The sequence below is a fragment of the Rattus norvegicus genome, chromosome 9 (assembly GCF_021556685.1).
Source record: "Rattus norvegicus strain SHRSP/BbbUtx chromosome 9, alternate assembly SHRSP_T2T, whole genome shotgun sequence".
Lineage (NCBI taxonomy): Eukaryota > Metazoa > Chordata > Mammalia > Rodentia > Muridae > Rattus > Rattus norvegicus.
Window position 1 is genome coordinate 108,981,378 of NC_141542.1, and position 26,765 is coordinate 109,008,142.

General features: G+C 46.3%; 1 protein-coding gene across 8 annotated transcripts in view; it reads right to left on the reverse strand.

Annotated features, from left to right (window-relative positions):
• The window catches only part of Pask (PAS domain containing serine/threonine kinase), a 41,736-nt gene that overhangs the window by 1,165 nt on the left and 13,806 nt on the right, over positions 1–26,765 (reverse strand). For 5 of the 8 annotated variants that reach the window (NM_001432217.1, XM_087565607.1, XM_087565606.1 and 2 more), the window contains 14 exon segments: positions 1,923–2,056; positions 4,208–4,407; positions 6,642–6,776; positions 6,883–7,008; positions 10,335–10,502; positions 10,865–11,046; positions 11,145–12,610; positions 14,805–14,955; positions 15,763–15,931; positions 17,369–17,629; positions 20,439–20,573; positions 21,043–21,183; positions 25,409–25,579; positions 26,273–26,508. In NM_001432217.1, coding sequence (NP_001419146.1) covers positions 1,923–2,056; positions 4,208–4,407; positions 6,642–6,776; positions 6,883–7,008; positions 10,335–10,502; positions 10,865–11,046; positions 11,145–12,610; positions 14,805–14,955; positions 15,763–15,931; positions 17,369–17,629; positions 20,439–20,573; positions 21,043–21,183; positions 25,409–25,579; positions 26,273–26,508 — 3,675 coding nt within the window. 8 annotated transcript variants of the gene reach the window in all.

Consider the following 26,765-nt stretch of genomic DNA (forward strand, 5'->3'; position numbering starts at 1 on the left):
AGATTTCAAGCTACCCTGCCTCACAGAGCCTCACACAGAGCAAGGGGACAGCCAGTTTTAGAGCATTAAGGCCTGGCCTGTTATACTCAGCAAATGCATTTATGAGGCCTGCCTCCAAAGTGGAAGTGTGCAAGTTGAGGTCCAGCTCAATCAAAGCTCAGACTGTCTGCTTACAAGGCGTGCTGGCTAGTTTTATGTCAACTCAATGCAAACTAGAGTTATTTGGGAAGAAGGGATCTCAATTGAGAAAATGCCCCCACCAGACTGGCCTGTGGGCAAGCCTATTGCGCATTTTCTTAAATTGATATGGGAGGGCCCAGATCACTCTGTGAATGGTGCAACCCATGGGCTGGTGTTCCTGGGTCTTTAAGAAAGGAGGCTAAGCAGGCCATGAGGAGCAAGCCAGTAAGGAGCACTCCTCCATGGCCTCAGTATCAGCTCCCACCTCTAGGTTCTAACTGTTTCAGTTCCTGCCCTGACTTCCCTCAGTAATGGACTGTGTGTAACTCTAAACTGAAATACTTTCCTTCCCAAGTTGCTTTTGGTAGCAGTGTTTTATCTCAGCAACAGAAACCCTAACTCTGACACAGGGACTCTGGCTGTGAATGACTGAGGATGGACATGACATGCAAGACAAAGTAAATAGCGAGCTGAAGCACCTCGGATCATTCTGTGGGGAAGGAGACTGAGCTCTAACTGGACCTCAACCTTAATCTGTATTTGGGCCTATTTCCTCCAAATATATGTCTGTGTTGACCAGGGCCTCCCTGAGCCCCATCATCAGGAACCCAATCTGTGTAATGAGAATCCGTGGTGCAGAACAGTCCATCATATAAACTGCAGCATCTTAGGGACTCTCAACTTAGTAAAGCTCCAGATGCAAAGTGCTACAGCTTAAGTACATCCCTCCAAAGTATGCGTGCTGGGGAACTCGACCGTAATGTAACGGTGCAGGGCAGCTGGCTGTTGGGAGGTGGGTATAGTTTGAGGAAGCCATGGGTGGGGAAGACGGATGAGCTGGTGTCCTAAGAGGTAGAAAAAGCTAAGTTCCCTGTCTCCGCCATAAGGACAGAGAAAGAAGGTGCCATCCACAAGGCAAAAAGAGGTCTCACTGAGAACTGAACCTGCCACCACCTTTACTCAGACCTTCAGTCCTGTAACTGTGAAATGGTGATCTGACTGAAGGTCCTATCTGGGATTCTGAAAGCAGACATTGGCTTCTAACCTACACAGAGGCTAGGGCACAGACTGAAGATCTGCCGTCACCATGTGGGTTCTCCTCATAAGTGACTGCTGTGGGACCACAGGATGCCAGAGTGGAAGGGGCCCCAGCTGATACCTGACACATCTGCCATCTCCATGAGCTCCACTAGGCTCCAGGCTCCTGAAGTGTCTGCTCCAAGCTTAGGAAGCCTTTCTGGCCTCTGAGTCAGAGTCCACTTGACTACCTGGCTTTCATTAAACATACAAAGTGCCACTTGGCCTCAAGCTGCTGTCACATCTTCTCTCACTGACATTTTCCACGTGAACTGCTGAGGGTCAAGTCTCCTCGTGCACTAACACTACCCTGCTCCACAAATGGGGCTTCTGACCTAAGTTAAACATCTGACCTCACAGATGCTGCCACAGACAAGGTTACTGACTGCAAAGCATCACTTCCAAGAGGGCCTTGAAGATCCAAAGGACACTAATAAAAATTACCAAAATGTTTTTTGAGTCACGTTAAAATTATTATGCCCAGATCAAATGTTGGAAGAATAAAAAAAGAGGTCATCAGTACAGAAAGAGAGGAGGCAGAAACACAAGAGGTCATCAGTACAGAAAGAGAGGAGGCAGAAACACAAGAGGTCATCAGTACAGAAAGAGAGGAGGCAGAAACACAAGTACTGAGCTATCATTTGCCACCTGGAGCTCATGCTCACCTTGGGAAACCAGGAAGGGGGGATGAATAACTGCCTCCATGGTCTCCTCCACCTCACAGAAGGGATTCTCCTCGAAGATGAGCGTGTACAGCGTGACCCCGAGAGACCACATCTCCAGCTCTGGCCCTCTGTAGCTGTGAGGAGGAAAGGAGAACATTTCAGAGCCTCTCTGCACTTGCTACAAAGCCCCAGCCCTGAATGCCAGAGCCTTCCATCCCTGGCCAGAGACTTGCATTCTCAGTCCACTCAGGGTTGCCTCAAGCAAGAGACCCTCTATATGACCAGGAAAAGGAGGGATTCCCAGAGGTGGGGAGAGCAGAAGAGTGGGTAGCAAATCACAACTTGGAATCCCTAGGTGCCACAGGAGCCACAGGCAGCGTTGGAACAAGGTGATGGGATACCCACTCACCGTGTGGTGTGAGGAAGAAGATGCTCAAAGTGGAGATGAATGAGGAGAAACACAAAGACAAAATGTAGTGACAGCTGAGGGGTCAGAGAAATGAATGGCAGGATGGAGAGGCTTATCTGGAACTAGGCCTGATAGGAAGAGCCTGCCTCTGGGAAGATGTGAAGTATTGTTATCAAGACTTCACCCATGCTATCAGCTTCCAGGCAGGTTGCCTGTAGCCAGTCAGAGTTTGCTGACCCCTGGACAGAAAGATATCTATATGTAAAAGAGGAAGGAAGAATGTTCTTTGGAAAGCCTTTTGCCTGGTGAAATGCAGGTGTGTGCGCAATGTGGAAGGATGCAGAATGAGACAAGGGCCTGCCCAAGAGGGCCACAAGCAGAACCAGCACACATACAACTGAAAAGGATGGGCAGAGAGCGGAAAACACAGTACTGACAGGAGACGGGGAGAAGGCACAGTGCACAGACCACTCAATACTGAGATGGAAGTTTAATAGCCTGGGTGTGGAGCAGCAGACCAGCCACACAAAGCATGTATAGTGAACCAGTTTACATGCAATTCCTCTTTAATACCGACGACATTTCAGCCACTCTTGCTACTGGGCTTCTTGTATGGGCAGCCCAACAAGATTATTTAGACAATGACTACTGGAACCGCAAAGAGACCTCCAGTTAAGAGCATTGGCTGCACTTGCAGAGAACCTGGGTTCCATTCCTAGCAACCACGACAGCTAACGACTGTCTGTTGTTCCAGTCCCAGGAGACCTGTGTTCGTTAGGTATCTACTCCTATGATGAAAACACCATGACCAGAAGCAATGTGTGGAGGAAGCTTATTTGTCTTGCAGGTTACAGCGCACCATCAGGAGAGCTGAGACTGGAATGGGGGGCAGGAACCCGGAGGCAAGAACTGAAGCAGAGCACGGATGAGTACTGTTAGCTTGCTCAGACTGCTTTCTTAAGCAACTCAGAACCACTCACCCAGAGATGAAACCTCTCACAGTGAATTAGGCCCTCCCACATCAGTCATTACTCAAGAAAATGCCCCATAGGCCAGTCAGGTGGGGCATTTTCTCAATGGAGGTTTTCTCTTCCCAAATGACTCATTTGTGTCACACAGACAAATCACTACTCAGAATACGATCCAACACCCTTTTCTGACTTCTGCAGGCACTGAACATGCTACACAGACATACACGCAGGCAAAACACCCAAACGCATAACATAAAAATAAATATAATTCTGAAATAATTATTCCTGATATTCAGAGTAAGTACAGCAAGTTACAGAGGAGTTACTCAGATAATCCCATCTTTTTTTTTTTTTTTTTTTTTTAAGATTTATTTATTATATATAAGTACACTGTAGCTGACTTCAGATACACCAGAAGAGGGCATCAGATCTCTTTACAGATAGTTGTGAGCCACCATGTGGTTGCTGGGAATTGAACTCATGACCTCTGGAAGAGCAGTTGGGCGCTCTTAACCACTGAGCTATCTCTCCAGCCCAATCCCATCTTTTGAGACCCTCCTCTTTGTCTTTTTTTTGGTTCTTTTTTTCGGGGCTGGGGACCGAACCCAGGGCCTTGCGCTTCCTAGGCAAGCGCTCTACCACTGAGCTAATTCCCCAACCCCCCTCTTTGTCTTCTATTTTTCTAACTTTCTGTAACATCAAACTACAATTGAAAGTTGAAATAGTAAAATGGACCCTTATCCATCGTCCAGCTCCCTGCCTATTGCACACTTATTTGCAGAACATCATCCTCATTACTCAATAAAAAGGCACACACCGAAACCATTTTTTTCTAAAGTCGCCACTGTCCTGGGCTTTATGTAAAGTTGAGAGGAGGGTAAGCTACAAGAGTGTGTGATACATACGGATTTCCAATGAGAACTTCAGGTGCACAGTATTCAATTGTTCCACAAAAGGTATAAAATAGTTTGCCCTTCTCTAAGTAGGCAGCTGAGCCAAAATCTATCAGCTTAATTGTGAAGTCCTCAGCAATCACAATGTTCTCATCCTTGATGTCTCTATGGATGATGCCTTGGGAACGCAAGTATCTTACAGCAGACACCAGCTGGAACCAGAGGAAAGTGGAACATTTCAAAAAGCAATTCAAGTAAAACATGCCTGCAAACTAAATATTGATGAGAAAAACAAAAACCATCAACAAAGGAAAAATAAATATTCTCCAGTGCATAGTCCAGGTGCTGGAGAAGTGGTTCTGCACAGACAGGAGGCACTGCAGCTTGGGAGTACGTTGCTGCCTCACACAGAGCAGAGTTTGCCAGAAAGCAAACATGGCTCCCAATGTCTCTACTGTTACCACTAACTAAAGAAAGCCTCCCAGCAGACACTTGTCCCATAACCATCCCAGGAGGAAAGACAAGAAGGACAAGTATGCATGCATAGGCCCTGTATGGGTACCTCAGCTCACAGAAAAGGAAAGCGCCTGTGCAGGGTGCAGCAGGCTGCAGTTTGAGGTTAAAGCAGGAGCATATAATCCTGATGCAGGGTCTGAGCATGCTCTGCATGGTGTGTTCCCCATTATTCCCTCACCAGCACATCTCCTACCATGTGGGGTAAGTGGCCTCTGCAGGAAGGAGGTTGTATATAGGCCTCTGCCTCTGAAAGGCAAGCATCATAACACCCATCTGCCCAGGTACTCTTGTTTCTCCTTCAGTGAAACTAACTATTCCACAATTTGGATAGCAACTGCAGCATGGACATAATCGATCATTTGGATCTTTGGAGACAATGTTATACTTCCAAATAAAAATCTTTAAATCAGAAAGACAGTTAATGGTATATCAACTAAGGTCAATCAATTGATAAAGAAGTATACATTATAGACACTTGCCTAAATATTTACATATACAAATTTTTAGAAACACACAGGCATGCATGTACATATACATGCAGACATATATGCATGTTTAACATTCATGAACATATGAACACATGAGCATGCATACATAGACACATACATGTTGGAGCCAAACAAGAGTACCTAGGTCAGGGAAGAATCTTGCTATGTATGTACCCCAGAGTGGCCCTGAATTCTCTATACTCCTGTTTCAGACTATATAGTGCTGAAATTATAGATGTGTACTGCCATATTTTTCCTAAGACTGCAAAGTCTCTCTACAACTAAATTGTACTGAATTCATCCTTCCTCTCTACAAGCCCCAGCTGTGCCCAGTGTGTACACAGCTGCTCACTGTGCCGCTCCCTGGGCAGGTAGTGCTGTCCACAGGCCCCAGCTCAATCTCTGACAAACAAGAAAAGATAGACAGAATGATAGATTGATGATGGGTGACAGACAAATGATAGGAAGGAAGGAAGGAAAGAAGATAGACAGAATGATAGATTGATGATGGGTGACAGACAAATGATAGGAAGGAAGGAAGGAAAGAAGATAGACAGAATGATAGATTGATGATGGGTGACAGACAAATGATAGGAAGGAAGGAAGGAAGGAAGGAAGGAAGGAAGGAAGGAAGGAAGGAAGGAAACACATAATCTTCTGACAGGATGTGGGAGAGGGGTAGTGGGGCATTCATTTTGCATTTCATAATGGCTGAAACACACAGAGAGAAGCCTGAGAAACTTTCAGGAGTTTACAACTTTCAAGAAATGTTAGATTAAAGAATCTTTCACCGCATCACTTTGAAGAAATAACCAAAGGACAAGTATAAACATTCCACATATTTCTGGGGCACTAATGGAAGAACCACTGCCTTCTCATTATTCAAAACGAGAATCACTGTCTCCACCCTCCTTCCCCTTCCCAGTTCTCAGACACCTTCCAGACTTGCTGCTCGCCTTCCCATTCCTACAAAGTGAGCAGAGATCCACGTACATTAAATACAAAGTACATCACGACAAACCTTTTGACACGGGATAGCTCATACCACAATCTTTATGCCTCTTTAGGTAATCTCTGATTTAATCCCAACATCCTTTTCATGTAGTCACAACAGTGTTTTAACTGCACACATTAGAAGGTTAAGGCTGTACACATGGTCACGTGACTAGTGAGAACTCAAAATCAAAGACACAGAACTCACAGCAAATGAAGACTTTGTGTTTACTGTTTGTGACTGGTATGTATATGGATAAACCTTAATCACTAAAATACAGTTCCCTGGTAATTCCTTCCAATGTCCCTTTCTCTTACCCTATAAAGCCCATGGCTGAAAGCTAACACTGGCTCACTGGGGAAACTGTCTACATGCTACTAACCTTTGCAGCCATGGAGCTCAACTACCCCACCCACATCCAGCCGGCAGAACGCCGGCCCTCTCTCACTTGTCGGAAGATGTAACTCGCCAGGGGCTCATCCAAGCAGGGATGACGGTCAATGAAAGCAAAGAGGTCCAAGCCAGAGCCATGCTTTTCCATCACTAGCTGAAAGAACCCTTGGTTTTCGAATACATCCACAATCTGAAAGAGACAAGGTCAGGTACAGCTTTGTCTACAAACAACTCCAGTCAACAGATTAATGTTAAAGAAGTGACATGACGGTGAGAACACACGGAGAATCACCAACCTTGATTATGTTGGCATGTTCCACCTTGGACAGAATTGAAATCTCTAAAGGAACTCTTCCAAGTTTGGGATCTTCAACCCAACAATCCTCTAAAACCTTCTCCTTCTTAATAAACTTCACCACCACCTATATGAGAGAAGAGCAGAGTCCTCTACCACATTAAACCCAGTGCCCACCACTGGCTTTCTATCTCCCCCAAGACCCACAGCCATGTAAAAAGAAATGTAGCAAGTCCCCACAACAGGGAAAAAGGAGGATGCAGCTGAATAGAAATGCAGGCAATTTCTACTTGTCTATTACCAGTAAGATGGGATAAATGGGGGTACCTGGAGGTGCTGAGAAGCCATGGCCAATGCTGGAAAAAAGAAGTCTCAGAAACCTGAGGACAAGTGTTCCCACAATACTCTATATCATCCCCAAGAGAATGAAATAAATGTACAAAAGTAGAGAAAATAAAGAAAACCGTCATCATTAAACAAGTGTCAGTCCTGATGCTGAAATTAACCAGGGTGTCGCTCAAGCCTGATGTGTAGTAAATATTCAGTTACCAGATGCAATGAGACAAAGTTCCATTGTAGAGAAAGAAAGACTGCATGTCAGCCACTACAAGACAGGCTTGCCCTCAACAGACTGGCTACTCCACAGAGGACTCAACAGACTGGCTACTCCACTGAGGACTCAACAGACTGGCTACTACACGGGGAACTAGGAATACAGGTAAAAGCAGCCTGGGTCAAAATCCCAGCAAGGCCTCTTTATGTATCAGTGAGAGACACTGTCATGCTCCAAAGAGGACGTAAACGGTGAAGTGCATCATGTACCAGGGAATGCTGAGTGCCCAGGGAAAAGAAATGACAAGGCATTAAGAGGATAGGTGCGAGGGAGAGACACGGGGACAGAGGCCTGGAAGTGCCGACCTCTGTGTGGAGCAGGAGTAGCAGCCAGAAGATTCTGCGCTGTACAACTGTCTCTCACACTCATCTGGAGAGAAGAGATATGGCTTGGGTGAAGCAGACAAATTCTGAAAGGGATAGAAGGCTTCCTTGACTTTCCCAAGAGAGAGATAGAAGAGAACTCAGAAAGATGAGGCAGAAGCATGCCAGTGAGATCCTGACGAATTAAGAGGAGCTCAATGCCTGGGAATGGAGGTCAACAGCCATGTGTGCCACTTTAGACATCACATGTCACTCGATGCCTGCTGCCCAGTAACCTGCACAGAGCAAGAAGACAAAAAGAAGAAGGCGATTCTCTGGGAGCTGCTATACACATGCTTCAAGTGAGTTCAGAGACATAGGGGAGAATATTGATTTGGAAAAATAAGAAAGAGAAAGTCAAGAATAGTCTTTTAAAATAAAGCTATAAGCATCCAGACCCAAGTCTTACCAAGCATCAGGCAAGAATAAAGAATACACACAAACTCCTAAATATATCCTGGTAATTTTTGAAATACATATACTCGTGTAAAAGTATAATAAAGCAAGTCTAACCCCACCCCACCCCAAAACTCTCCGCAGTGAGCTCAGCATGGGGAATCAGAATCATCACGTTCAGGGCTAGCAAGAGGGCTCAGCAAGCAGAGGTGCCTGCTGCCAACCTGATAACCTGGTTCAATCCTTAGAACCGGCTTTTCCAAGTTATACACTGTGTAACATGGACTTACACATATACATACATCATACATGCACAGACATACAATATTATTTTTTGAAACATGTCTCTCTAAGTAGGCCTGGCTGTCCTAGAAATCACTATATAGACCAGGCTAGCCTTGAACTCACAGAGATCTGCCTGTCTCTGCCTCCTGAGTACTGGGATTAAAGGCATGCACCAACACATCTGACCTACAATAAAGAATTTTTAAATAAAAATAAATAAATTCAACAGCTAATCAAAGCTAGCAATGCATTGAAAGATATTATACATAACCTACATAACCAAGGATGGAATCCATGAGCATAAGAAAATCTATTAGTGTTATATTAAAAAAGGAGTACAATTATATAAATAAGTGCTGAAAGACACCAATCAATACTTGATTCATTCAATGAGTTGAGTGGCCAATCAAACTCACTCTGAAAAAGAAAAAGAAAAAATTTCAGGGACCAGTGAAATGGCTCAGTGGGTAAAAGTGCTACTAACAAACCTAAGTGTTCTTTGACCTCCATGCGCACGCGCGTACACACACACACACACACACACACACACACACACACACACACTTGCATGCATACATATGCACGCACACATGCACACACGTGCACGTACACACATACAAATTAATGCCAAATTAGCCTATCCAGCTGGGCTAATAAAAGAATGAGCTCACTGGAAAATGAAAGGTAACACAGTGACAGCCTGAGAACCAAGGAACATCAAGTATCACTGTTCTGGGGCTCTAGTCAATGTGACTGGAAGGAAGAACGGAAAGTGGGCCAAGGAGAGGAAAGACATAACTGCCATACTATGAGGAAATGCCAAAATATCCTCTGAAGAATCCTTCGAACCACAGACTAGGACCCAGCAACGCAGACGCTGATCTCCGGAGCATTCCAGCAACAAGTAATAAGAAAACACTCTGGCAATACTCAGGATCTGACTGGTAGTTATATGCTTGGGGAGTCTAAGTGGTTGCTGTCTCTGAATAGCATGGTTGACACTAAAATCACAACATGCCAGTGGATCTGGAAGCGAAGGAAAGTGAGCTCTAAGGCTCAGATAGAGGGATACATAGGAATGATCCTAATGACTGGGAGAGGAAGCCAGCTGGGAGAAATTCAGTGCACCTGAAGAATGCCTGGGGGCTGGAGAGATGGCTCAGCGGTTAAGAGCACCCGACTGGTCTTCCAGAGGTTATGAGTTCAATTCCCAGCAACCACATGGTGGCTCACAACCATCTGTAAAGAGATCCTGGGTTCGGTCCCCAGCTCCGAAAAAAAAGAACCAAAAAAAAAAAAAAAAAAAAAGAGATCCAATGCCCTCTTCTGGTGTATCTACAGTGTGTACTTATATATAATAAATAAATAAATCTTAAAAAAAAAAAAAAAGAATGCCTGGCACCCACCAGGCATATGAAAGCCATCACAAAAGATCTTGGGTGACCCTCACAGCTAGCTTGCTTCTGTGTTTGGCGGGGACGTATTTTTCCAGTTAAGCAGAGGAAGTCCTAAAAGTGAGTTTGCAGGCCCATGTGGATAGCAGAAGAATATAAGCCCTTGCTCAGAAGAGGGGAGGTATCAACATAGTAATAACCCTGGATGGGGCTGAAGAGCCTGCAAAAGAGCAAAGTCTAAATATGAAACTCTAGGGCTATTGTCTAGCGTTAGAGTTGTAGAGCAGAAAGTATAGCTATATCCAGAAAGCACCATGTCCTGGTCCCCTTCCTCCATGACAACTCTTAAGAGTTATAAATCAAGGGACCTCCAGCAGAGCCATCCCCACACAAGCCCCAGCACCTCTTTGTTGCCTTCCTTCTCCACTGCAGTCCACACAAAGCCAAAGGCGCCACTGCCGAGTGGGCGCAGGGTGTTGTACTTATGGGAGTACTCGCCCTCACAGGCTGCCAGCCCCTCCAGCTCTGCGGGTGTTGGGGACTCCTCAAACCAAGGCTTGGCTCTGAGCATCTGTGGACACAAAGAAAGGTCGGGGAGATCACAAGTCATCTCCACTGGTATAGCCCCTGCATTCATGCTGTTCCTGGTTCACAGTGGGCTGCTCTGAAAATTCCCATGGCCCCTCTGGAAGTGTTCAGCCATCAACCCAAACTGGCTTATGTCTAAATGCATCTACATGCCACTGTACAAGGTATACATTCATTTAACATCCTACACTTGCTTTAAACTTACAGAGGGAGAAATTCCGAAATGGTAAAAAGCCACAGGCATACCCTCCACCCATTCCAGCCAGAAAGGCAGTGATGCCACCTGGAAAAGCTGCAACACAGCAGAAAAGTACACAGAAGACCAAGCTGACCACAGATACCAACCTCTCCAAAGCTGGATCCAGAGAGGTCAGGCATGGAGTGGGTAGAGCTTGGCAGGCTGGCAAGGAACAGGCGGGTTCGGGTGGCTGAGTCCCGGTGACTGTGTAAGAAGTCCTTCACCAGCCAGCAGCAGAACAGGGTTGCAGAGCCCTGGAGCTGCACACGCTTTACTTCAAACTGTACACCTGAAGGGCAGGAAGGTGAGGAAGTGTAGCGCCCTGCTGACCCCAATGACCTCATTAAACACTGCTAGGATTTCAAAAGCCTCTTCCCCAGAACATACTCAGTCGTAAGCCATCTCGGTGGTAGCAGCTTCCAGAGAAGATGCCCTCCTGGATCTCCTGCTGCAGGCTGGTGGGCCCAGGTGCCACAGGAGTGGAAGTGATCTGGGCGCTCAGTCTAGGCTTCTCTGCTGATAGGCACATATTGTTAGGACCAGGATCTGGTATGGGAGGGTCACAACCTAGGCTTTCTATGTCACTAGTTTCATAGTGTTCAGAGGATACCAAAGAAATGTTAGACAGTTCTGCTCCATCATGTCCTGCTCCCATCTCCTGGAACCGATGGCCTTCCCTAAGGTCAAAATAGGTCCCACTAAGAAGCAACATCTCTCGGTGAGCTAAAATATCTGAAGTCTGCCTGTGCAGAATACCCACATCTAAATCTGACCCCACCCCTGAAAGAGATGGTGTCTCGCTAAGTTCAGAAGTGGTACAGGAACAATGTGATGGAGTTCTGTCTGTCCGGTCATTGAGAAAGAGCTCCCTGAGGTTCCAGGAATAAGAACTCACATCAGCCTCCTGGGCTTCCACTGCCTCCAAGACACCAGGGAGGTCAGTGGCCAAAGCATAGCAGGCTGAGGAGCTGCCTGAGCGGCTAGCATGTAGGTCTCGGCCTCCCCAATCACAGAAGGACACGGGGGCAGTGAAAGGAGGATGTTCTGCTGGGACAAGTTCCACACAGGAGATTCCTAGAGCTCCCCCAAAGCTTGACTTGGACAACTGTTCCTTAATCAAGCAAGTCTGCAGCTCTTCTCGATCATTTCTCACTCCTGGCCATGGTTCATCCAGAGTGGGTGTCCCAACAAAGACACACCCCATTGCAGAGGGGCTGGGAGCCGAGTCCTGGCCTCGCTGTTGTAAGATCCACTCGCTTCTATGCTGTGGGCAGTATGTCAGGCTCCCTCCTGGTATCTGCCCTGTGGTGTGGGGCTCAGGCATGGTGGCATCAGCCCAGGGGTTAGGACTACTGGGACTACTGATACCCATCAGCTCCAATTGAGCTTCCTGTTGCAGACTACTCATGTCCGCTCTGTTGCTTCTGTCCTTAGCTGGGACTAGAAGCTCAGAATCTTCACATGAAGCAAACGGTTTTGCATCCACTGGTTTGGACCTGCTTTCTGCTAAAAGACCCTCCCTGTAGCTCTCTGCTGCTGAAGGATTTTCCTTTCCCAAGACATGGATATGCTGGCTTGCAAGCAGTAACTTCTCATCATGGATTGGCAGGCTTCCTTTTGTGGTGTCTTTCTGGGCCTTGGACAATAACCATTTCCTGTGGGTTAGTGGGCTTTCTTCTGAGATATTTTTCTGAATTTCAGACAGTTCTTTAAGGACTGGTGGGGATATTTCCAGGGTGTCTGGTTGGGTCTGAGATAGTAACTGTTCAGCATGGGCTAGCAGGTTTCTCTTTGGAACGTTCCGCTGGTCTGTGGGTAATGACCGCTCACCGTCCACTGGGCTGCTGTCTACCCTGGAGACAGGAATTTGGATGATAGTCACTAGTGGCAGTGTGAAGTCACACTGACTTTCCCTCTATGAGAGACAAATACAATGAATGGAGCATGGTGAACTTAGGATAGATAGCCTCAATTTTCTATCTGGTCTTAGATATTTTTTTCATATAAATCTACATTCCAGGATGAATCAAAAGAAGCTACTGAAATGGATTTCAGATTGTTTAACAAACTCATGACAGCAGACTGACTCATTCTCATCACCACCCAGCAACTACTTACATAAACTAGGGAGGTAGCTCAGGGAAGAGCAAGGAGACTAGGGCAAGGAGCAGGAAGGATGGGAAGGCAGGGGTGACCGCATCTAGTGTGAGCTGCTGCTGCAATCCAGGCAGGTGACCTGCCTCCAGCAGTGTTCAGTGTAGCACAAGCTTACTATGCTATGTCTGCTCACATCATGACTAAGGCCAAGCGCCTGGTCATCAGATACACTACTGTGGTCTTGAAATGGTATCCCCACAAAGTGTACAGCAGAAGTTAATCAAGATAGTGGAAAAGGTCTATTTGAAGATGGTGCCCTAGCAGAAGACGTGTTGGTTGAGTTGTAAAAACAAAGGCTTCCTAGAGAAAAAGAATAAGATGAAGGTCCCCAGAGAACAGGCAAAAAAGCACTGTGTCTACCCACTGCTTCCCCACCCCCATCCTCCTACCCCCGTCCATTCCTCCCATGTCACAGAGTGAGTCTAGCCCTCTCCAGGAACAGATTACAGGGTCAACCTGAGGATGAAGGCTTGCGGGATGCACACAAGAGCCTCATTAAGACCTAGCCAAGGGGTCTGGACAGCTCCTGGGCATGGTTTTACCCTCTTGAAATCTCCTAATGCTGCTGGATGCTAGTGGTTTCTCAGTATTTCCATCCCCTCTGCTGACTCACCTGCTCCTATAGCCTTTCTACCCTCAAGCCTGACAAATAGGCTCTGGGATTTTAGAAAGATCACAGGTCACTTGCTAGGAAAACTGGTAGATTGGGGACATGATCCTCTGTCCCTGCAGTATGACCTCTGAAAATCTGCATTGCAGGAGCTGAGGGAAGACCACCAATGACTTTGCTCAGCAATGGTTTGGCTACTAACATTGTGTTAGCATCAAGTTAGAAGCATCAAGTTGGTTGGAAACTGAGAATCCTAGCATGACAACAACTCAGGAGATGAAGGACATCTGCAAGCTGCCCTGGCAGCCAAGCATCACCTGTCACTGAATTCGGGCCACTGTGGAAGGGACACAGAGTGGTTTTCAAGTGACTCTTTGGAACTCCTCTTATCCTACTGGCAGAAGATCATACAAGGCAACATGGGACCTATGTCCAGAGCTGCCCCACAGATATCAGGTCCTCCTGCCAGGAACACCAAGAGCTGACTTCTGAGGAGCCAAAAACCCCAATACTGTCCAAATGCTTTACCAAAAACCCCAATACTGTCCAAATGCTTTACCAAAAACCCCAATACTGTCCAAATGCTTTACCAAAAACCCCAATACTGTCCAAATGCTTTACCAAAAACCCCAATACTGTCCAAATGCTTTACCAAAAACCCCAATACTGTCCAAATACTTTACCAAAAACCCCAATACTGTCCAAATACTTTACCTGGAGGTTGATTCTTGTTTTGTTTTTTGAGTACCTGGCACACAGTGGAAGAATTTACTGAGCTTCAGCCTCAATTCCTCAAAACACACTCTTTCCTAACAAGCCCTGACTTTTGAACTTTTGTAACAAAGTACCATTATCTGTTCTATATGTCAGATTGCGGCAAAATAAACCTGTCATTAAAATGCTATGGTGACAGATAAATGAATTTTTATTCCTACCTTCCAAAGTTTTCCACTATAAACTTCCTTTACTCAAAATGAATAATTTTATTTAGGAATATATAAAGAATGCTTTCAAATGATTTTCAAAATTCTAGAGCTCTATCTCTTAGTCTTCTTGAGTTCTCAGCAACCTACTTCCTTGTCCCTAAGATGAGAATAGCATCAGGGGTGCTCTCTCCTAGGGCTGCAAGGACTCGAGTAAAGTAACAGGAAAAGCACTGCTGTGCGGACGCAGCAGGTGAGCAGTACACATTAGCCATCACTGACGTATGTCATTACCCAGGGGCTGAAGACTACCTAACCGGGTGTTTAGTAAACTTGGAACCTCCCACCAGCACTTACCCCAGGGAGGGCTGAGATGCACAAGAAGGAAGTATGTGGCGTCCAGTTTCCAGCTGAGTCTGAGTCCTAGGCGAGACTTGTCCTCCCCGCAGCTTCAGGGTCTCATCTTGTGATGGCACGTGGCCCCGTGTCAACACATCAATTCTTGGATCTAACAGCAAGATCAAGAACATTGTCTATTCCCAACCACTGTGTTAAAACACACCTGTACCTGTATCAAAACCTCAAATACTCAAGACAGCCTACACTTCCTGTATGCCGATAGCTTCGCTTTCCACCAGCACTGACCCCTTAGTGTTGTTCCAGTTCCATCACTCCCCTCCCTCCCTAGAAGATCCTGGGACAGAAAGCTAACACTGACTCCACAAACCAATCAGAGAAACCCTTAAACTACGGGGATATATATTGAGGTCAACAGGTATGAAACAGAACTTAGAAATAAATATGATATGCTCTAACAATTCAATCTTATACTACATGAAAGTACACGAATGTCCTATTATTACTTTTGGGAGGGTGGGAGGCAGCTTTTTGTTTCCAGACAGGGTGTCTCTATGTATCCCAGGCTGGCCTCAAATAACTGCAACCCTCCAAGTTGAGATTACAAGTATGTGTTACTATACCTGGCTCGGTTATAAATTCTCTTTAAATGGACAGGACTTTGGCCAGCTATTTGTGTCTTAGACATGGGCACAAGTGGTTCAGTCTTAGAGGACTTGCTAATTCCCTTCTAGATGCTAAAACATTTGTAAAACACTGCCCACAACTGTCCTATCTCCTGGGAAAGAACAAGAGGACTTTACAACATGGCCTCAAACTAAGACAGAGACTCTCATTGCTCCACCCACCCTTGAGAGTCTGGAAAGGTCACCAGTGCCTCCTGCTCTGTTATCTGCCACCAACCTCTAAGTAGCTGCTCTGTTACATAAACACTGTGGTGTGAGAGGCTATGCCTTACCTTGGGCCCCACTGGCCAGCTCCCAGTCCTGCTTGGCATCAGAACTCATCTCCCCAGGCCCACTCTTGCTGCCAATGTCCAGGCAGTTGACCAGATCTGGCAGCTGGACAGAACTATCATATGCAAGGTCCATGCAGTGGTAGAAACCAGGAATCAGGCAAGTGATGTTCTAGAGAAGAAAACAGTGGCATGTCAGAACCTAGAAGGAGCCATTCTGACCCACTGAACTCCTCCTCCTACGAAAATGAACAGTGAACAGTTCAGTTCTCAGAAAGGGAAAGATATTGGACCACACAGTTTTGGCCCTCTGACACTTGACTCATAATTCACAATGTTTTAATTTTTTAATAAAAAAAGAACATAATACACTGTAAGGCAAGTTATGCAAATACCTATGTCTTCCAAGTAGATATCTGGTCTTTGACTTCACATTGACCTGGAGCAGAGACCCTGTATTTCCCAAGCTAACAACTTAACAGTTCTTGGTCCAAGAACACTGATGGGCACCCATCAAGGGCCATGTTACCACACGAAGAGCTGCTCACACAGATGCTGCTTCTGAGCCTGTATGCAGCCCCCATGCCTGAACAGCTACCTGTGCCAAAAGAATCCATGACTCTAAGCTCAATGAGAGCCAAGGATTTATACCCATGAGGTTCTCTAGGCGGTCTCAAAGCCTACAGTACTCCTACAGAAAGCCATCATCCAAGCATGATGCTAGCAGGAGCCAGGTAAGCCTGGTGGGCACTTGGTAGATGTCAAAAGTTGGGAAGGGATATGCAGATGCGAAAATATGGCATCAGGTGGCTTCAAAATGCTGCTTCATGATCCCTCTTCAGCATACGGGAGCTATGCACCCTCCCAGAAGGCTCAGAACACCACTAGGATCCATCCCTAGACAAAAAGAGGCTGTGACAGCTGTGAGGCATGACTTCTGAGGCTGAGGTGACCCTTAAAAAGCAGGATGTTCCCACGAATGCCAAACAGCATCCAAGCCAAAAATGTAAGCTATCAAGGCCTCAGAGTTACTCAGCTAGCGGCTCACCGGAGGTAGCATCGTGTGAAGCAAAATGGCCTTTCCCTACTAAGCCTGGTCCAACAGGCTGACTCATGGCCAAAGTATATGACTTGGAGTGTATTAAACATTGTCTAGGGAGGCTTGTACAGAGCCATGATGAGACTGCATGCTACAGGTCTGGCTGAGGAAAAAGGGAAAGTTAAGGCTGGAAGCCTGGTGAGTAAAACATCTACCCAACCCCCAGCCCCAAGAGAAATTACAGAACCCCTTCTCCTCTGCTTCCTACCACCAACCATGCCCAGTATGTATGAACAAACAGTATCTCCAGTGTCACCAAAACCTGGTTCAATGGGCCAGACCAGAGCCAGCTGGGTGCAGAGATCCCAAGCAGAGGACCATCTTGCTTCTCTGGAATGATACAGAGAGTCATTCCAAAAGTAGTCAGTGATGTGCAGCCCAGGAAAACAAGATAGTTGGTAGTGAATAGGATGGTATAGCCTGATTTAAGCCCATCAGGTTCAGATCCTCTGACACATGCAGCACCGTTTCCTCAAAGTACTGAAGAGCTGGGAAACTAGACAAGCCTACCTTGCCCAGGAGCTCTGTTTTTCCATAACCAAACAACATTAGTGCAAAGCTGTGGTTGATGCCATAAATTGTGCCATCAGGCAGGAGAGTGATGAGGCCACTGATGGTGCAGAACACCCACACAGAAGCCTGGTAACCTGGTTCTGAGGCCACCTCACTTTCAGCTACAGCCTTTCCACTGGTCTTAGATTTCAACTTCAGACTGAGAGGGAAGGTGGTCCCGTCTCTGGCTCTCCCAACAGACCTTTGAATCTTGAGACTCTGAAAGACAGGACAGCCCCACTCAATGTTACAACAGTACTGTGTAGGCATAACCCCGATGTTTTAGATCCCAGCCTTCCTCACAGATCCGTGCTAGAGACATCCCCACTCATGCTGCTCTAGCCCCACCCTACCCCATTTAGAACCCTAGCAATAGCAGCAGCAGGTTGGGAGGACTCAGGAGTCCAAAATGCATAATAATGAACCAAGGTGCAAGCCAGTAAGAGGACTGGACCCTGCCCCATCCCTAACAAGCATCTGTGTCAAACTACAGCGTGTTGGCATCCACAGGCTGTACTCCTCTCCTCAGCTCCAAATCTGGAAGGGAAAAAGATGTTTTTCCAACACCTCACAGTCTCAGTGAATGCAGAATCCACCTATGAAAGTAGCAGTGATGAGCAGTCATTATGACAGTCTAGGATCAGCTTCAGGACAGGTCTCTGGGCATGCGGTAAGGAGTGCTTTTGACCACACTGGCTGAAGTGGGGAGACCCACCCACTGTGGGTGGCACCATTCCCTGGCTGGATCCTGGACTGTTCAAGTGGAGAGGAAGCTGGTCGTCAGCATGCAGCCATCACCCTCTGCTTCCCAATACTGATGTGCTGCCATTGGACCAGCTGCGTCACTCTCCTGCCACCTTAGAGTGCACCTTCAACTGTAAGCCAAAATCAACCCCTTCTTTCTTATGTTGCTTTTGCCAGTCTTTTATTCAGAGCATCAGGAAACAACACTAATGCAGTACCCATGGCTCCACACCCACGTTCTCTCCTTCCACCCTAGAGCTGTTGGTTTCCTGCGGCCACTGAGGGACCATCCCATCTATTGTCTCAGCTGCTCCCCCGACATACAACCGAGTCCTTACATTATATACTATCTGCTTTGATAATTTGGAAGGCATGTGATTTTCCAATAAAGAGTTTGAATAGAGCAAGACATAGTGGTGTACACTGTAATCCTAATACTTGGATGGCAGAGGCAGGTGGATCTGTGAATTTGAGGCCAGTTCTACACAGAGTTCTAAGACAGCAAAAACTATAGAGAAACCTTATCTCATATAAAATAAAGTAAGATAAAAAGAACAAAATGGACTAGTACAGTGTTCCTAACCAGGGTGAGTCAGGTTTCAGGTAAGAGCCTGGGCACAGGTTTTCTCTCTCCCCCACCATGAAGGGACCACTCTGGAGACATGAGAAGTTAGGAACTATGTTGGAGGTCTGGTGGCTCATCTTCCCTGTCCTGAACACAGTGAAGCACCCAGTCCTTGAGCACTGAGCAAAGAGAATTTGAGACCCACCTACGTCAAAAGTAGAGCTGACCAGGACCCACTTCTGCCATTCCCACCTGGCCCCCAAGATCATGAGCCAAGAATTGAAGGAGGACACGGAGTTCCTGTGTATACAGGGGAGATGGTGACTGGTACAGGGGCTGAGGACATACTTACATGGGTCTTCTGTCATTCCCAGAGCACCTGCCTAATTTTAGTCAGGAAGTTAAAATCTGCCTGAGGGGCTGAAAGATGGCTCAGCAGTTTGATTGCTCTTCCAGAAGACACAAGTTCAATTCCCAGCACCCACACGGCAGCTAACTGTCTATAACTACAAGATCTGACATCCTCATAGATATATGCAGGAAAAACACCAATGTGCATAAAATATAAATAGATAGATAGATAGATAGATAGAGAGAGAGAGAGAGAGAGATAAAAGTCTGCCTGAGACCTAGTCAGCAGCATCTGTTGTGGTAAGACTCAACATACAGCACTGCCACAAACCACTGTCTTGCCAATCTGTTAGCTACTTCCTCATTGTAGAAGAGAAGATGCAAAGGACAAAATGGGGCAGGGCTGCATCTCATGAACCAGAAAATGTGACACACAAAAGCCAGCAGAGTAGACTGAGTTTAAAGAACCACGCCTAGGGAATATGCTGAATGCCTGCTCAAAAAAAAACCTGAAAAACTTACTTTGCTTACAAAATTAACAAAACTAACTGGCCAAAACAGCCATCTCGTCATCGCTAAAGGCACAGCCCTCAGGTTCCCAGTATAGAGGCCACATACTAGTTGAAAAGTGGCGACCCTGATAATTCAGTATGAATCAAGCACCCATCATGACCCAATTTCCCTGCCACCCTCTGTGAGATGTGGCTGTCCACCCCAGGAGACGATGGCTGACTAATAAGTATCTAATGCCATTCAAGCACTATGTTTAAGTATGTCTTCCAGGGTGTCCCCAGATGTGTGTAAGACTGAATAAGGAAGAGTCATGCTGTATAAGGGCAGCACCATCTAGTCAGCTCCAGGTCTCAAGAGAAAATGGGAGGAGCAACAGGAGACTCTCTTTTGCGGCTGGAATGCCCCACTGTCAGACACCAGGGTCTCTGGCCTTTGTGCTCTAAGACTCCCCCAGAGGCCCTCTGGGTTCTCAGACCTTCAAGTCTGGGTGAGGCCCACCCAGGTCACACCCCAGGGTTTCCAGGTTGCAGGTAGTCTTATAATCACAAGCCTCGGTTCCCCCAACCAATCATGTGGCTCTATATAAAATCCTATCTGTCTGTTTGGAGACCTCTAAGCAGGGTACAAGGTTACCCTACAGATCAGCCCATCGTCCTGGACCATGAAAAAGAGAGGAGAGTTCAGCAATCAAGGCTGGTGAGCCAGACCACTCAGGCTCTGGGCCTCGGTACAGCCTCAGAGCTCAGAGAAATGAACTGGAACTTGCCCCATCCAAGAATGATCCTGAAGTCAAGTTACAGGGTCTGGTGTAAGAACTCAAGACCCAGCACACAGGGAAGATGGTCAGGTACCTACCTTTGGGACATGTTGGCCAGGAGGAGGGAGCTGTATAGATGGAATCAAGTCTATGACACACTGCCCAACCACATCCTTTGGAGATGTGAACCCATGAAGATGAGCAAAGAGGCTGTCGCATGACGTGATAGTTCCCTGGAGAGAAAAAGCAATGCTCTTGACAGAAGCTTCTCACACTTCTTTAAACTCCATTGACTGTTACGCTCTAGTGTTTATAAATTAAATGCAAGAACGATGTCACAACTTCTATATATCCAAAGTGCAAGAGGCATGCCATGGGCTTTCACAAGATCAATAGCATTTTCTCAAGTGCTCCCCAACAGCTCTAGCCCACACCAGACTCTGCAGTAACAAGATCCCAGCTCATGTTCATGTACTATTCTAAAAGTGTGACATCTTTAGGCATAAGAACAATCCTGAATATTGTATTCTCATTTTATAGATAAGGAAACTTGAGGCATCGGTGATGGGACTTCTTGCTCAAACAATGCAGTTAGTAAGGGCCATAGCCAAAACAAACCTCCAGTTAGCTCTGGCACTTCCTTCCTGATGAAAGAGAACACTGTGTTAGCAGAAGAGAGCCAAGATTTGAAAATACACTCACATCACTCTGGAAGGCGACCCAGGCTGAGACCCTCTCCACAGGCTCCAGAACCACTACACAGCACAAGCCACGATCTTGTTGCAACCTCTTTATCCACACAGAGACGGGAATCTTCTCCCCACTTCGGCTGACAATGTCCACCTACAGACACACACTTACTGTACCAGGCATGCAGTGTCTGCAATGTGGACCCTGCAACTAGCATACCAAAATGCTTGTCATCAGTAGACCTTGCCCAGGGTTTTAAATGCTTCAGTGCAGTCAAGCTTCACTCACCTTTCAGAACCCTGCCAAAGTATAAATGAGGTTCTAGTCCTCAGTGCTACAGTCTGAGTGAATTTCTACCAGGACGGGTTTCATACTCAGTGTGATGGCTAATCTTTGACTGCCACCCTTGACTGAGAAACACCTAGAAAACTCCTGAAGCACACACAGGGTGTATCTATGATGGTACTTGATTGAGAAACACCTAGAAAACTCCTGGAGCACACACAGGGTGTATCTATGATGGTACTTGATTGAGAAACACCTAGAAAACTCCTGGAGCACAAACAGGGTGTATCTATGATGGTACTTGATTGAGAAACACCTAGAAAACTCCTGGAGCACAAACAGGGTGTATCTATGATGGTACTTGATTGAGAAACACCTAGAAAACTCCTGGAGCACACACAGGGTGTATCTATGATGGTACTTGATTGAGAAACACCTAGAAAACTCCTGAAGCACACTCAGGGTGTATCTATGATGGTACTTGCAGAGAGAATTGGTGAGTCTGTGGACCAAGAGGACAAAATCATTCTTGAATGGGAGGCAGGAGCCTATGTGGAAAAGAGAAGCAACAGGTAAGAAAAGCTCACATGCACACTCAACTATCCTTTTGCTGTTGGTGTTGTTTTAAGACAGGTTCTCATGTGGCCAGGCTGCCCTCAAGCCCCCTAAGTAGCACAAGCTGGCCTTCAACTTCTGATCTCTGGTGTGGCGGGATTACTGGTATAAATTATTACCCCAGTATGGTAGTTTGAAATGCCTAACCCAGGGAGTGGCACTATTGGGAGGTGCTGCCTTGTTGGAGTAGGTGTGGCCCTGTTGGAGGAAGTGTGTCACTGTGGGAGTGGGCTTTGAGACCCTACTCCTGGCCTCATGGGAACCAGTCTTCTCCTAGCAGCCTTCACATGAAGCTGTAGAATGCTTAGCTCCTCCTGCACCATGCCTGCCTGGCCGCTGCACTGCTCCCCTGACTTGATGATAATGGACTGAACCTCTGAACCTGTAAGCCAGCCCTAATTAAATGATCCTCATAAGAGTTGCCTTGGTCACGGTATCTGTTCACAGCACTAAAAACCTAACTAACACACCCAGCTTTTCTGACTTTGGATGTTTTTTGTTATTGTTATCACCATGGACACTGAACTCCAGTCTCCAACCTTGAATGCACACGTGCATCAGCAACTTTTCAGGGCCTTCGTCCTCCAGATTGAGGCTGCACCATCTGTCCTTGTGGTTCTGAAGCATTTAGATTTCTAAACTGAGTGGTTACTGGTTCCACTCGTTCTCCAGCCAGCACACAGTTACTACAGAACTATCCAGTTTCCAACTATGTGAACAAATCTAAAAATCCTTTATCCAGATACATAGTTTGTTCTGTGCTTCTGAAAAACTGACCAATAGCTTCACTGTAAGGTAGCAGGGAAAAGCAGTATCTGCTCCTACTGCTGGAGAACCAGTTCAGTGGTTAGGAGGGAAAGCAGTATCTGCTCCTACTGCTGGAGAGCAGTTCAGTGGTTAGGAGTACTTGCAGCTCTTCCAAAGGACCTAAGTTCAGTGTCACAGTGGGCAACTCACAATTGCCTACATCCCATCTCCAGGCTTTGCCTGGCTTCCCATATACATGCGTTCATATACATACACATAAAATAAAAATAAAACAAATATTTTTAAAAAGGAAAAAGAAATAAGCATTAACATGTGCTGAAGGCTGTAATTGTTTTCTTAGTAGCAATCAGCTTCTTGATCTAGTAACTTGTTCACTGACCCTGTCCAAGTTCTCATGCCTGGGGTTCAGCGCCTAGCATTGAACAATTCAACTCACCTGTCAACATCCCAGATATATATATATCCAGCAGCCTAGGAAAGAGGAACAAAACTCTCCAGTAAAACACTCTCACCCCACCACCAAACACACAGCAAATAAATGGAATGTGTGGATCTACAGGTAAGAGTCAGGTGCACTAACACTAATATCGTTTCAGAGGGCTTAGGAGATGGTCCATCAGTTCCAGTACTTGCCATACAGACATGAGAACCTATGTTAGCATCCCCAGAAACCCATTTAAATGTTATGGGAAAGTGGGGATCAGCTCGAAGTCCAGTGTTGGAGCTAGAGACTGGATACCCAGAGCAAGTCAGCTAGGAAGACTAGCCATTGTAGAGCTCTGGGATTGACTGAGAGAGCCTGCCGCAATGAATAATGTGGAAGAGTGAGAGGATAATTCCTGACACCAACCTCAAGCTGCCACATGCATGCACGCGCGCACACACACACACACACACACACACACACACACACACACACGCACGCACGCATACTGTAAGCATGTTATTGTGTACTGTGTAAAGATTATCCTCCTATTATTCAAATGAAGATCTCTATGCCCCCACATCTGGCTGCAATCCTTATTCTGAGAATCTCCTGTCTCGATGTTATATAAACATTGCTTTCCAATTATTCCCTGATTCAGTAAAGTGATCAGCCAGTGACTAAGCAAGAGAGAGAATAGAGCTGGACTTCCTCCCACCCAGGGGAAGGGGAGGGAGAGAGGGAAGAGGGTCCAGGAGACATCATAATTTGTTTTGCCTACAAAAAATGCAGGGATAAAAATAGAGCAGAAAGAAACTGAGCGAACAGCCATCCAATGACAGCCCAAACTTGAGACCCATCCCATGTGAGAGAGCCAGCCCCTGACACTATTAATGGTATTCTGCTGTGCTTGCAGACAGGAGCCTAGCATAACTGTCTCCTGAGAGGCTTCATCCGGCAGTGGATGGAGGCAGGTGCAGAGACCCACATTCAAATATCAGGTGAAGCCTTGTAGAAGAGTGGGGGATAGAGGTGAGCAAGTTGAAGGAGTCAAGGACACCACAAAAAGACCCACAGAATCAACTCAAGTGGGACCATGGGGGCTCATAGAGCTGGGCCACCAACCAGGGAGCACACAGGAGCTGGACCTAGACCCTCTACACATTTGTAGCAAATGTACACCTTGGTCTTCATGTGGTCTCCCTAACAAGTAGAGCAGGGCTAGCTCAGTCTCTGTTCCCTGCCATTGATTGGATCCCCTTCCCCACTACTACTACAGTGACGGAAGGGACTTGTAAGGGTGAAACTGGGAAGAGAAGGAGGGGGCTGTGATCTGGATATAAAGTGAATAAAAAAATTTTTTTTAAAAAAAGAAGAAATTTAAACGCCTTGTGATGGTTTGTATATGCTTCACCCAGGGACTAAAAGGTGTGGTCCTGTTGGAGTAGTAGGTCTGTGACTGTGGGTATGGATTTTAAGACCTTCATCCTAGCAGCCTTCAGATGAAGACATAGAACTCTCAGCTCCTCCTGCACCATGCCTGCCTGGATGCTGCCATGTTCCCACCCTGATGATAATGGACTGAACCTCTGAACCTGTAAGCCAGCCCCAATTAAATGCTGTCCTTTATAAGAATTGCCTTGGTCACAGTGTCTGTTCACAGCAGTAAAAACCTAACCAAAACACACCTGGAGCAGAGAAAGCCATAAAATGTAAGTATCTCCGAGATTTTGCCTGGGAGGTAGCCAGATACGCTTAGAGGATTAAAATAGATTAATACTGCTCAGTTGTTACACCTTAAAGCTGTTAAATAAATAGTCCTGTCTCAATAAACTGGAAGGTAGCCAGGTTAGAAGAAAACTGTGACATTTATAAATATGCACTAACAACAAACACATGAAAAATTGGAGGGGATTAGACCACTTTTCTGGGACTTTCATGTGGTACCCGAGGTTCTTCCAAATGTAGTCTAAGCCTCAAGCCTCGAGCCTCACCAAACTTTGGAGCTCTCCAAAGACAACAGAGCTACACAGCCACCATATCTATCTTATATCCTCTTCTCATCCGAAGTAGGGAAATAGTACTAGGTCCAAGTTTCAGTCAGGATGCGAAAATTGTAGGTGCTGCCAACCTCAGAGCAGCAAACAGTTCAAAGTCAGAACTGAAGCAGGGAAATGGAGCCTGTCCCTTTACATGCTACTCTTACCTTAAAGACAGGGAAAGCATCCCTCCACCCCACAAGCCCTCCTCCCCAGCACATGCATACATGAGTGCACACTCACTCACCACCGTGCCGAACACTACTGCAGCGTGGCCATCAGCCTCCACATGCTCCTCGCTGAGGGCTTCCACAACCTCGGAATCAGACTTGAGGAAGAACTGTGTAAGCTTTTGGCCAATCAGGTCATGACTGCTATACCCCAGGAGGCTGCAGGCTTTGTCATTGGCAACCAGAATCTGCAGAGGACACGCATATCAACAGCAATTACTAGGGCCCCTAGAAAACCAAGGAGAAAACAATACAAGGAGGCCCGAGCCCTGCCCTTTCCCCAGCACTGCCTTTAGGACAGTCTTTCTCAGCCACTTTTGCCTCTGTCTCCAAAAATATTTATATTACAATTCAAAACAGCAGCAAAATTAGTTACTAAGTAGCTACAAAGTTGATTTTATGGTTGGGGTCCCCAGGGCATGAGCATCTTAAAGGGTCTCAGGATCAGGAAGGTTGAGAGCCACTGCTGTAGCACTTCCCATCAGGGGCTGGGACAATGATGCTCACCCTATGCTCCTCAGGCACCTTTACCTCACAGATACATTCAATCAGAACCACTGTACCTAGGACACTCCTCCACTCGAACCACCCACATGCCAATCAAGAAGCTAGAAAAGGGCTGAAGAGATGGCTCAGCAGATAACTTACCATCAAGCCTAACAACCTGACTTCCATCCCTGAGACCAACAAAGTAGGAGAAAATAGAGTACCATAGATTGTCCTTTGATCTCCACACTCACACGGTGCCACACATGCATCAAAACACATACACACATATAATATGACCAAGTAACTTAAAAGACTATTATGAAAATGTAGAAATGTAGACCAGGTTTCACAACTCCAGATCTACAAGTTGGGTCTCAAACTATAGCAAATACCTCTGTGGTCTTGGCATCCACAGTAAAGACAGCCTTGTTAGGGTTGCACACAGGGGTCGAGAGCAGAGGTCCAGAGCACCCTGAAGCCAGGCCACGTAGCAAGGAGCAGCACGATGTACTGCCCAGTGGGCCAGCTATAGGGTCAGCATAGTCAGGTGTAGCAGCGCAGTGCAGTTTGCTTGTGCAGATGTTTTGGGCAGCCAATGATGAAAGACAGTAAGAGCTCCACCTATCCTCTGTGAGGAAAGGATGGACAGAAAGTATTAAATCTCAAATGGCTGCCAGAGCAGGCCTTATCTAACCCACAGTGCTATAGCACAGTCTGTGACTCATGAGTCTTTCCAAAATAACCCTTAGGGGTTCAGTGGCACGGGTTAATATTCCCTGAGAAATACAGACAGATCAAGATGAACATTTCTGTCTAGGTCAAACTCTTAGGGCCTTGAGCTTCACATCTAGAAAGCTCTTGCTTACAATGTCTCTCCCATCAGTG